Here is a 13,509-nt window from a genome sequence, read left to right on the forward strand (position 1 = left end):
GGGCGCGTGGGCCATGAGTCATGGCCACTGAGCCTGTGCGTCCGGAGCCTGTACTCCGCAACGGGAAAGGCCGCAACAGTGAGAGGCCTGCGTACCGCAAAAAAAAAAAAAAAAAAAAAATCCCCTGCTCTCTCAGAAATGAAGATTGCTCAGCTATAGTAGATGTCATATGAAAACTGCTGCCATATGATCTTTCATATTTGCCATATAAATCCTTTTTTCTGCTTTACATAAGTGCTCATTGAGTTGTCTTTTGGCTACAAATATGGTCAAGTGAGCATTTTCCCTCTCTGCTACTGTTGTAAAGGGAGATGTGGTAAGGGAAATTAGATCCCCACACAGCAAATTAAATCTTCCTGGGGACCATCCACTTACAAAAACAATAACAGGGAAGAAAGCTGAAGCCAACTAGTCAGCCCAACTATGTCTTCCATCAACTGTACCTTCCTAAATGCTGGGATGAAGAGAATTCTTTTTATATCATCCACATAAGTCCCAGACAGTATTTCTTGATCAATAAGTATTGAGTTACCTTGCACATTCAGGTTTACGAAAGAGAAACAGTATGTCATTAATTCTAAAGCGTTTAGGATCCAAGTCAGGGTCCACAGTGAAGCAATCTTCAGGTCTGTACCTAGGAATAAGCATACATTTACATGATAAAAATTTACAAATGTGGTAATTTACATTACTATATCATATATCCCATGCAGAACTAATCAACTCCTGAAATGTTCATTGAATATGGAGAGAAAACCCAGAGGTATAGCATTTGAACATACTTTCCTTAATAAGGTTCTGTATAACATGATCTTTTAGTGCTTAGAAGTCTTTTAAGTCAATTAGCTTGTCTATTTTTTCAACCTATAGTTCACAGAGTGAGCTCATATAACTTCCTGGTAGTTTCATACAGTTTAAAGAATAGATTTCTACTCTTTGAATAAGTAGAGTGAGAAATTTGAATAAAATGTAGTTACTACCTTCAAGTAGCTTATAATTAAGTGGAGAAGAAAAGCAGGTAATTTGATGATCACACTATTCTTGCTGCTTGAGTCTCCCATTAGCCCAGATTCCCAAGAACACCTTCCTAGGCCATTTCCTGGGAGCAGAGCGATGGTCTTCCACTGCCTGTCCTGGCACTTCATGGTAGGCTGTTAAGCCACACTTGACATTCCTTATAGCAAATAGACCTTGTAGCAAACTGTTCTTTTTCCTTTAGTGGAAATTGCCTCTGCTAATTTGGACAGATAAGTGATGAAGGACCTCCTGAAGAGTGAACCAAGCTCAAAAGAGGAGCTTGTGAGTTTGATGACTTGTTGAGCTCCAACTTTTTACATATTTCTGCTCTGCAGGTAAACTGAATAGTGAAGTGGACTATTCATTAGCAACAACAATTTCTAGTTTGCATCCAAAAAAAGGCATGGCGCTTTGAACAGAAAGAGAAAGCTTATTTCTCCTGACTGGTGAAGGGATCTTAAAGCAAAGTTTGAGGTAGAGGTAGAGATGGCCCCCACCAGGAATATGGAAACCATGTTCAACTTTAGAGTCTTTAAACTAGGCCTAAATTACCTTGGACAGTTCTGTGTTAAATTATATGCTATGTGAAATACTCCAGTGATTCTAAATCAATCGTTTTTGTATAATCATCTTGTTATAGGAAGAGGACACTGTGTATGACCCATTACCGTCAGTTATTTTTCTTTGACTGGGTATTGGATTTGCATGCATCCCTTGGTAAAATGCGTAGCACTTCAACAAGGAAGATCTTCACCTTTGAATTGGGAATATTCTCAGGGGAGCTGCCCTCTCTTTTAAGCTGTGGCAGTAGGACTATTTTCTCTGCCTTTTTAGTCTATATGTTTTCCCTAAGTAGTGAGTCATACACAAGCTGACACAATGTGAGAACTGAATTAATAAGAAGGTGAGGACTTGTGCAGTGTATATTGATATAGGAATAAAATGACAAGTATACAGTCTGTGAGAAAAGCCTAAGGGCAAGGGTTGAAGGGAAGGAACTGAAGGATGACAGGAATTCTAGTGGCAGGGCCTAGTAGAACCTGAGCTGAGGTACAGAGGAGGGGTCTTCCGAAACAGATACTTCAGCTAAAGGTTCAAAGGAAAATATACCCAGAATCAAAAAGGAAAGGACTATTTCCTCCCAAAATTTGGTTGAAAATGAAAACTCTGACATAGACTGGAAAGGGTCATGGAGTCCAGGTAGATGTATGCAAGGTACTATAGCTAGACAGGCAGAGATTTCTTTTGCTTTTTTTTCTTCTTTTCCCTTGTCCTCTTTGACTCTCTTCTCTCCTCCTTTTATACCTCTTTCCTTCCCCCAAATGCTTAGATAGAATTGATTTTCTTTTTAATTCATTGTTCTTGGCTATCTTGTACCTCAAAGTACAATTTTACAAACTCTCTTGACATAAGGTGTTCATACATGGCCCTTGCTTAGAGCCCAATTACACAGCTGGGGAAAGCTTATTATTTATAATCCATCCATAACAAATAATACAATGTTACATTATTTTCTTTATAACCAATGGTAAGGACATTTAGAAATGGATTGCAAGGGGAGGGTAAAGTTTGTGGAACAGAGCAAATCTAATTGGTTGAGATGTAGAATTACATATGTCATGCCCTTGTTAATATTGACCTGTAGTAATGTGTTGGGGTGGTGAATAAGAAGGAAAACCCCTCTTGAATACTTCTCACCATTTGACTTTGGTGACTGAGTAGATAGTGGTGTCAATGGGAATACAGGAAAAGATGTTTTGGGGGAGGGTAGGTTGGGAAGAAGATTTGGGTATGTGGGACTTTAAGGGTCTTGTTGGCAATCTAGATGTTGTAATTGCCAGTAGGCAATTGGATATGTGTGCTTGAAGCTATGAGATTATTATTTAAAATTATTATGTATTTAAGTATTTGTTAAGGTTATGAATTTGGACAAGATTATACATGGAAAGCATGTACATACTCTAGTACATACTCAAGAAGAGTAAATGTAAAAGCACTTGGGAATACATATACTTAAGATTCACTTTATTCATATCATTCTGGGATTTAGACACTTAAAACATAGTCTCCTCGTGAGCATAACCTCCAGGAAAGCCTCCTTGAAAGAGTTATCATCCCTTTTATTTATTGCTTTTTTTTTTAAGTATTTATATTTTTAAGTATTGAATGTTACTCTGGCTTTTCTGCAGCTCAACTTTTTATGGAAATGATTATATTATTTAAGGAAACAATGCAACTCACACTTCTTTGACAGTAGATGTTACAAAATTCCATAAGATGATCACACCATTTAAGGTTCCGGCAGCTATCAAATTATATCCTTCTACTTGTAATAGATCAATGCAGTTCACTTCTATACTGATGGCAGGATTCTGAAGAAGGAAGGAAACAGACTCAATGACCATAATGAAAACAGTGTCTAAGCACAGTACAAACACAATGTGCACACTTTATTATTCTGTCATTAACTTAAAACAAAAAATATATATATTTAAATTCTAAAGCATGAAAGTTAGTAAAAGCTAAATTCTTTTAGCATAAAATATTTTAATTTGTAGAATTTATTAAAACAACAAAAATATAGTCTCCTTCTCTACTGTCTTCTTCCTTCAGCGGTAACTACCAACCATTAAATTACCTTCCCAGCTTTCTCTCCTTTTCAAACTTCTTGAAAGAATATTCTATATTAGCTGTTTTAACTTACCTTCCTTTCACCCATTGTCTGACTTCTGCTCCATGCCACTCTATGAAAGCTTTTTCTAATTATCACTAAAGACTTTCTACTGCCAGTGCTATTTGATACTTTTCAATTGTCTTGCCTCAAGTACTTTTTTGGTACCTACTATGTTAGGTTCTTAGAATATACAGCCAAACAGAATGTCGGTGACCTGGCAAAACTTATAATACAATTCAAGAATTCAGATGAAGTGTTGATTACTGTACAGTTTTTTTTTTGGAGAGTTATGTTTTATTTGACAGACATACTGAGGACTTCAAGCCCAGGAGGCAGCATCTCAAGTAACCCTGAGAAAACTGCTCCAAGGAAGTGAGGGGAGAGCTAGGATATATAGGAGTTTTCCAACAAAGAGCAACAAAAGATTACTGTTAATAGAAGAAAAGCTAGATATCTCAATTTAAAGAATTTAGTGCTTTTCTATATGTGGGAAGATGCAAGAGTCTGGACTCACTGAGATCATTCCTTTGATATACACCTCAGCTACCTGGGGCCAGTATCCAGTGTTTTTACATCCTGAGTTTCCTCAGGGCTCAACTTCAGGAGTGGTTGTAGTCTGATGCCTGCTAGATGGCAAATATTCTTTGTTCCCTTCCTGAGTTCCCTTAGGACTAACCAGCTCACCATCAGAGATGACTGCAATTATTGATGACTGTGATATATTTTTTACTGATATGGCAGGACATATTTGATTTCTTAGTTCCTCCTCTTGGTCTGAAATTTGAGCGATACTTGGGAGACATTTCATGACCAATTTTTGTCCCACAGTGCTCAGAGTTTCTTCCCAGATCAGGCAAAAATTTTTGTTGATATGTCACTCCAGGTGCTAATTTCTGGATTAGGCCCTGTTGATAATTACAGATTCTCTGGATCCTCTGTCTTACTAGTCTATTATGATTCATGAAATGTTTTACCTTTTTGCTTCTTCCTATACCTAGAATCACACTATTACTAGGTCCATCCAATCTCTACAAATGACCCAATTTCATTCCTTTTTATGGCTGAGTAATATTTCATTGTGTATATGTACCACATCTTCCTTATCCATTCATCTGTCATTGGGCATTTAGGTTGCTTCCATGACCTGGCTATTGTAAATAGTGCTGCAATGAACATTGGGGTGCATGTTTCTTTCTGAATTATGGTTTTCTCTGGGTATATGCCCAGGAGTTGGATTGATGGGTCATATGGTAATTCTATTTTTAGCTTTTTAAAGAACCTCCATACTGTTCTCCATAGGAGCTGTATCAATTTACATTCCCACCAACAGTGCAAGAGGGTTCCCTTTTCTCCATACCCTCTCCAGCATTTGCTGTTTGTAGATTTTCTGATGATGGCCATTCTGACCAGTGTGAGGTGATACCTCGTAGTTTTGATTTGCATTTCTCTAACAATTACAATTACTTTATGAGTCGTAAATGTGATCTATGTCCTCAAGATGTTTAGCTAACATCATCAATTTTGTTGGAGGCCTGGTGACAGTAAGAGACAACAACCTTATAAAATAGACAGGATATAAGTAATACAGCTAGTAACATTGACAAAGTCAATAGTGCAACAGGGAGACACAAAGCATAAACAACTTGGAAACAAAGAACAAATTAAAACAAATATTATAATCCAGTTGCAATAAACCATCAAGTTCACAAGAGAGCCACCTGGAGAAGCCAAATTCTGGATTAATCAGGTAGAGAGAAAAAGTTAAATGTTTCATCTTTTTTTACAAAGGTATACTTTATCAACTTGTTGTAGGACATGGCATAAGAAGAAAGATTTTTTTGGAAAACAAAGATTAAAGCTAGTATATTTTACAAAAAGTCATAACGTTATAAACTATAATTTTTAGTTCATTTGGTCCCATGAAATTAATTTCTGTTGATCTGGATGAAGTCATCAGATTTTCCATTAGAGTTTTGTCATTTGTTCCTCAGTTCAGTGGTGTTATCTAAAGGCTATCAGAGACTTATATTTGTTTAAAACAAGTCCATTTTATGAGTCTTCTTGAAGATCCTCATTTTTGTAAAAGCATCAGAGTAAAATAATGATTGTCTATAAAAGACAAAACTTAAAATAGCATGGTTAAAGATTTGAATACAATGCAATTGGCAAGAAACTTGGATATTTCTGTGACATATAACATTTTAAGATAATCACTAGAATTATGACTGATAACATATCAGAGCATATCAGATTTTAGGAATTTAATATAAATTTTGGAATATGTGTATTAATGACATTTATCCATACATTATAAGCTAAGGTTCATCTCCAATCACTTGGCAATGTTCTTTAAGTAATTTAACATACCAAATAAACTTAATTAGTTTAATATTTCTCTCGGAGATATCTCAGGGTTCCTTCAAAGCCCTTCGAAGCAACCCAGGGTCAGCTGGAGGCTAAAAGAACTTTAGTTAGAGTTTGATATTTAGGAAGTTTGTTAAAAATATAAAAAAGGTTTTAAAATGCAACAGGATCATAGGTCACTGCAAAACAATACTTATTCATTTAACCAAAGTCACAAAAATATTAAAAACAAAACAAAACAAATACAGATCACTTAAGGGCACAGAAACTCACACAATCTGTTATCAAAAAGGAGCACTCTAAGAAACTTTTTTCACATTCCAGTCTTGTACTAGCTTACCTAACAACAAAATCCATTAACTTAATTAACTTCAGTCTAAAATTAGTTAATCCTGAACATGCATAAAACTTCAGAGTTCCTTTCCATAATCTCTCATCACTTTCTGTATCCATATTTGTTCATCCCTTATCTTTCCATCCAAAAACAACTAGCTCTAAGACATACTTTCCCCCAGTAAAATGTAACTCCATTCCTCATAACTTCTTTACTGAAAACACACATTCTACTTTCCTACAGTATACTGGAATGTTTCTTTATTATTCCTATTCACTTTAATTACATGTTTAAATGAGAATCCTCAACTCTTAAAAACCTTAATTTCTAGTGAAAACTAAGAGGTAAGCAATTATGAACTGTATTTTATGTTAGCATTCTGTAGATTGGTAAACATAATACCAGTGATAATTTCTTTTTTATGTTGTTTTTTTGTGGTTTTTTTTGCGGTACGCAGGCCTCTCACTGTGGTGGCCTCTCCCGTTGCGGAGCACAGGCTCAGCGGCCAGGAGCGGCATGTGGGATCTTCCCGGACCAGGGCACGAACCCGTGTCCCCTGCATCGGCAGGTGGACTCTCAACCACTGCGCCACCAGGGAAGCCCACCAGTGATAATTTCTTAAAAAACATTTGTTTTCTTATAGAGAACATCTCCGGGTGGCACCAAACATATTTATGTATAGTCCTAAATACCTTTAGTTTCTCTGTTTAGTAATTGATGTCTCAGTATCTTATGTTACTGAGAATCAGCTAGCTGGGAATCACCTAGCTATTTAATAAACTTCCATCACTTAAATTAAGCAACACTAGAACTTTGTTACCAAATATCTGGAGAGATCACTTTAAGTAGACATTTCTAAAATATTATTATTTTTAAAGTTAACCAAAAAGCTTTTTATCTCAGTTAAATTTACTACAAAGTTTTATCATATCAAGTTATTTTTCTTGTAATAGATATAATAAGGTCTTATATGACTTCTATTAAACCTAGGCACAATAAAATATTATACTTAATGTTGATGACTCTAAAGACATGTCTATTAGATCAACAGATTTTAACTTTAATACCAGGTATCAACCTAATATTGAATATTTCCCAGTTCACATGAACCTGAAAGTCATTTTAGCCAGTTTCTTTCCTATTTAATTTGTATGTGCTTAGTTTAAAATTGAGCTCTTTATAAATTCAATTCTGAAAATACCTTCCAGAGGTAGAGCTATCTCATATGTATAATGTGTACACAGATATATAAACAGGCAAAGCTAGAGATCTCATGGCTTCACTAAAAAATAAATAAATAAAAAACCAGTTATGAATCAGGTATTACAATATAAACTTACTAGTTTACAAAGAACAGTTGGAAGACATTAAAGTTGTTTGCTCAGATGACTAAGGCTTTACTATTTGTAAAGTTTGGTTTGAATTTTAAAACTGTCACTTTGTCATTTTTTTCCTCTTGGTGTCAGGTTCTGCCTGATTGAGCTAATTAGGCTCAGTCTCAGCTCCTTGTGACTTGAATTTACATTCTGGTTTGTAAAGATTTGCAAGAGAAAGACAGTTGCTTTTAATTCCCCAAAGAACAGGTCTGTCACCTAATGGATACTAAAAGATTGACTTGCCCAGCTATATTTTATATCAGTGAGAAGATTTCTAACTAAACTGAAATTTCGGAGCTCTATGTTCTAGAACATTAGAGTTTAGTTTATCATACATTCAAAAGCTTGTATAAGGCATTCAGCAAAGACCTTCTTTCTGAGTTTACAAGTTAAACCCAGAGCAAAATCACTATTTTTATCTTTATTAGCTCTTGAATGTTAGTTTTCAGGTTTTACTTTTTGTATGGCTCAGGTACCCCTATCGGTTTCCTTTAATATGTTCAATTAATATTTCCTGAGGGGCAGATCTATATGCCTTGTCTTATAATACTGATAGGGACAGAGTAAAGGGACAAGCTAGATGATTAAATAGTTAATCCCACTAGGGGATTGTAAGTAAAGAAAAAATATGGGGGACCCCTGTAAGTTGATGATCACTCAAGAAAGTATGTTTGCTTAACCACAAAACCAATCAGGCTTGCTTAGCAACAAAACCATGCAGCAGAAGCACGAGACATGCCCCAAAACAATAAAACAATTGTGGCATGAGACCCACATCTTGCCCAGCAAGCTCAGTAAGTTATAATCCTTGGGACATGTTCTCTACACACATGAAAAACAATAATTTATGGAAAGGTGACATTTCAAAGTGAAAGACCCTCATTGTACTGAGACATGGAATAATTTTTCCATAGTGCCATGACAGTCCCAGCTTGACCATATAGGGACAAGAAAACTCCCCTGCCCAACCTGGAGGAGGAGCTGATGATGGAAGCTTGATGTCTACTCAAGAATGAGGAATAAGTTGGTCTTTTCCCCCTCGCCATTTTTCCTTTGATTATAAAACTGTAGCCCACTATATTCTCGGGGCAGCACCCTCTCACCCACCCACTTGTAAGCCTCACAAGCTTCCTATGCTAATAAATCACTTCTTATCTATCACTTTGCCTCTCACTGAATTCTTTCTGCACCGAGTCATAAAGACCTGGAGGTCTTCAGAGCCCCCTGAAACACAACCTAGTGATTCAATACCACACAGAGGAAGAATTCCCCAGTGAAACATGCCTATCCTGCAATATAATTAAATAAAGACACATAACCATCTTACATAAAGCCCATTTAAATATATCAATTTTATACACTTTCATCTCAATTCTGTCACTTTTTATACCTTTAGTTTTCATTAGGATCCAATCAACAAACTTTGATCTTACAGGAGGTGTTCTAGAAGTTTTTCTTTCTTTTTATTCCCTGCCCATTTAATCTATTTTTATATAAAAGGCTCTGGGATCCCCAGACAGGGTTGAGCCAAGGAACTCAGGTGCTTTGGCCCAACTGTTGCCCCAAATACTTGCTGGTCAGATATCTCAGTGTAAATTTTTTTCAGCTCTTAATATATGTATATTTTAAACTAGGATAAGTAGACTTGTTGGCTTTTAATGTTGAGGACCTGTAGGGAGTCCTTTTTGGCCCATTTAACCTTAGGTAATCACATAAATATTCATTTTATTTATCCCATTTTAAATAACTATCTAAAGATTTCTTTATTCATTTGAGATGTCTTTTTAAAAATTTCTACCTTGCTGGAAAAAGTATCTAGACTTTCTTACATGTTCTTTTCCTGTTAACATTAATTTATTCCAATGTTTTTATTAACATCTGTAAGAGCTATTGAGGGGAAGCAAAGACCACAAATAAAGCTTCCCAAATCTGTTTTTCTTTGTTTGATTCAAGCTAAGGACGTTCTTAGGTTAACCATTAGATATATTTCTTTTTTCCACCTTTAATTTGATTTTTGTTTTTATAGGTACCAATAAAACAGCTGTTTATAATGAGAGCACTCTAGAAAATCCACCAATTTAGAAGTTTCTTCAATTTAAAGGATCCGTCATTTGGCCATTAATGAAATATTTTAATAGTGATTCAAACCAATAAGATGCAAGAGGCTTCCCTATAAGAGAGTGGAGAAAGATGTCACGTAAGTAAGATCCAGAAAGTTTACTCTCAAAAATAGTATGGCAGAGGTCAGGTTTTCACACACACACACACACACACACACACACACACACACACACAGAATGCTCTAGGAAGATCAGCTAGAACATTTACATCTCCAAGATACAGAAAGAGAAATGCAAGTTCCCTCTAGAAGGCCTTTGTTTAAAGTCAGAACTCTGAAAAGATACTTTTGTCAAGCCAGCTTTTTAAACTTAACTTCATATGCCATAAAAGAGCCCCCTTATTTTTAGAGTAAGATTTCCCTTAATTCCCAATTAAGTAAGTACTTGTAAGTTTTGTACATACATAAACCTGGCTGGGGGTATTAGTTGGAGGCTGGCAATCTGTCGTCCTTTTTCTTTTGTTCTGAAAGCTTTATTTCCCATTCTGAGGTGAATTTGTTGAAATAAAAATTGCTAGTGATGATCATGTGCAATGTGATGATTGTGATGATCATGTGGTGGGCCAATTGCTGCTTGAGATCTTAACTCCTATAGGCTTTTGCCCCAGAGTTGTTTCAGCCCCCTCTTACATTTCTCAGGTTCTCCCGGTGGCATATAAGACCACCATGGGTGCTCAGATCACGGGATGGCCAGTTCTTATTCACATCCCGGGTTGAGCAGGTTGTTAATTAAATTAGTGGGTTTCCCTATAGGACAGCTGCATGGTCTTGCCTCCACCATTCCTGCAAGTTTCTCATTCACCTGAGAAAGCTGTTGCCGGCCAGGAGGAGACAGTCTGTTCTTCAGAGTTCAGAAGCTCTTATAAGATTTATGTTTTATTTCAACAAACTCTATTAAGGTAGCCAATTCAAGGAAAAATGACAGGTCAGTCTTCCCCCTAATTACTCAGTCCAGTCCAACCTTACTCGGTGTTTAACTGAGCAACGTCTTTCCAGTCTTTAAACTGAGGATAAACCACTCAGTGTCTAAACTGAGCAAAAATCTTCCCAGTGCCTTTTACACTGAGGGTAACCCAGGTACCTCTTCTTGAAACTGAGTTTCAAGGGTAACCTACTCCTCCAGAGAGGAGTTTAACACCACCGAATAAAACTTAGGATCATCAACCAATAACGGGAGAGCCTAGAACCAGGAGAGGCTCATCCGAATTCATCTGGACTCCCCGAGGATGCGAATAGGCATGAGGTCTCTGCTGGTACCAAGGCTCCAGATCCTCGTACAGTTCAGGTGAAGGAAAGAAATCAGCTCTGGGTTCCTTATCCATAGTCACCATAAATGTCGACTAAAAAAAATAGACACAATCTAAAAGTTGAGAGTTATGTTTTATTTGGTGGACATACTGAGGACTTCAAGCCTGGGAGGCAGCATCTCAAGTAATCCTGAAAAATCTGCTCCTGATTACTGTACAATTTGAAAGTGCTATATCAGCGATATAGGCAAGACTTGGGAACATCTAAATAAGATTAGAGGTCTATTCTTATCATTGTCAATTGCTCTCTCTTTCCTGAAACTTCTTACTCTCTTGACATGCTCGGCCCTGGACTTTCTTGGTTTTGCTTGTGTCTATATAATCCTTCATTTTCTGTTTCTAACTCAGTACCTTCTTACTCTACCAACATCTTAAATATTTATATCCTTAGGATTTACCTCCAGCCCATTTTCTTTTTCTTTTTTTTTCTAACTCTCTCTGGGCAATCTCATCCTCTTATGTTTTATTTATTTTTTTAATTAATTTATTTATTTTGTTGCGATACGTGGGCCTCTCACTGTTGCGGCCTCTCCCGTTGCGGAGCACAGGCTCCGGATGCAGCAGGCTCAGCAGCCATGGCTCACGGGCCCAGCCGCTCCGCGGCATGTGGAATCTTCCCGGACCGGGGCACGAACCCGCGTCCCCTGCATCGGCAGGCGGACTCTCAACCACTGCGCCACCAGGGAAGCCCTCCTCTTATGCTTTAATAATCATCCTCTTACGTTAATGACCTAATAATCTAGTCCAGTCCTCTCCCACAAGCTTCTGGCTTATATATCTAATTACTTAGAAATTTTACAAGTATCTCAAAGTTAATATGTCTAACTTATCACTTTCTTTAAGCATTTTCCTTCATTCTATTCTATATCTTATTGGGTAGCACCACTTCCTAATTCATCATGCAAGTTAGAAATCTTGGAGCTGTATTGATTCCTTTTTTTCTCTCAGGACCTTCTCCTGACTGCATGGTATCCATCACTAACTAATCAATTGCAAGTTCTGCTACTTTTATCACCTAAATATTTTTGGAAACCTCTCCTTCTACCATCCCCACTATCATGGTCTTATATCTTTTAACTAAAATGGTACCTTATTACCTGAATCTTCTGCCTTTAGTCTTGTCCATTTGAATCTGCCATTAAAGCAGCATCAAATCTGCTACCACAACACAAATCTGATCATGACTTTTCTCATTTAAAGCCTTTCAATTGTTTTCCATTTCTTATAGGATATTCAATCTCCTTAATAACACTGAGAATGATCCAGGCTCTACCTCTCTGTCTGTCTCCATCTTCTACCACTTATTTAAGGCACACTGAAATACTTGTAGCTATCCCTAGAAAACCATGCAATTTCTTACCTCTGTGATTTTTTAAATTTATATTTTTATTGAAGTATAGTTGAATTACAATGTTGTGTTAATTACTGCTGTACAGCAAAGGGACTGTACACTTTAGGGTCTTTGCTGCTTACTGATTTTCTTTCTGGAAGATCTGTCCATTGAAGTCAGCATTAAAGTCAACTACTATTATTGTATTCCTGTCAATTTCTCCCTTTATCTCTGTTAGTATTTGTTTTATGTATTTAGGTGCTCCTATACTGGGTGCATATATATTGAGTGTGATATCCTCTTCTTGCATTGATCTTTCTTTGTCTTTCTTTAGGGCTTTTTTAAAAAAATGAAGTATAGTTGATTTACAATGTTGTATTAGTTTCTGGGGTACAGCAAAGTGATATATATATATATATATTCTTTTTCATATTCTTTTCCATTCTTTTTCATATTCTTTTCCATTATGGTTTATCACAGGATATTGAGTATAGTTCCCTGTGCTATACAGTAGGACCTTGTTTTTTATACATTCTATATATAATATAGAATGCATCTGCTAATCCCAAACTCCCACCCAACCCTCTCCCACTCCCCTTTCCCTTGGCAACCACCAGTCTAGTTTCTATGCCCCTGATTATGTTTCTGTTTCATACAAAGTTTCATTTGTGTCATTATAGATTCCACATATAAGTGATGTCATATGGTATTTGTCTTTTTCTGACTTACTTCACTTAGTATGATAATCTCTAGTTGCATCTATGTTGCTGCAAAAGGCATTACTTCATTCTTTTTAATGGCTGAGTAATATTCCATTGTATATATGTACCACATCTTCTTTATCCATTCATCTGTCAATGGACATTTAGGTTGTTTCCATGTCTTGGCTCTTGTAAACAGTGCTGCAATGAACATTGGAGTGCATGTATCTTTTTTTTTTTTTTTTTTTTTTTTTTTTGCGGTATGCGGGCCTCTCACTGTTGTGGCC

At 36.6% G+C, this 13,509-nt stretch overlaps 1 protein-coding gene across 1 annotated transcript in view; it reads right to left on the reverse strand.

Moving 5' to 3' along the window:
* Window positions 1-13,509, reverse strand: part of WDR64 (WD repeat domain 64) — a gene marked incomplete at both ends in the record, with an annotated part of 149,248 nt that overhangs the window by 44,221 nt on the left and 91,518 nt on the right. Inside the window, 2 exons of the mRNA XM_082666678.1 lie at window positions 533-634; window positions 3,259-3,389. Of these exons, the coding sequence (XP_082522804.1) occupies window positions 533-634; window positions 3,259-3,389 (233 nt within the window). The remainder of the gene's footprint in view (window positions 1-532; window positions 635-3,258; window positions 3,390-13,509) is intronic.

Source organism: Grampus griseus (genome assembly GCF_964374135.1).
Source record: "Grampus griseus genome assembly, chromosome: 1".
Classification (NCBI taxonomy): domain Eukaryota; kingdom Metazoa; phylum Chordata; class Mammalia; order Artiodactyla; family Delphinidae; genus Grampus; species Grampus griseus.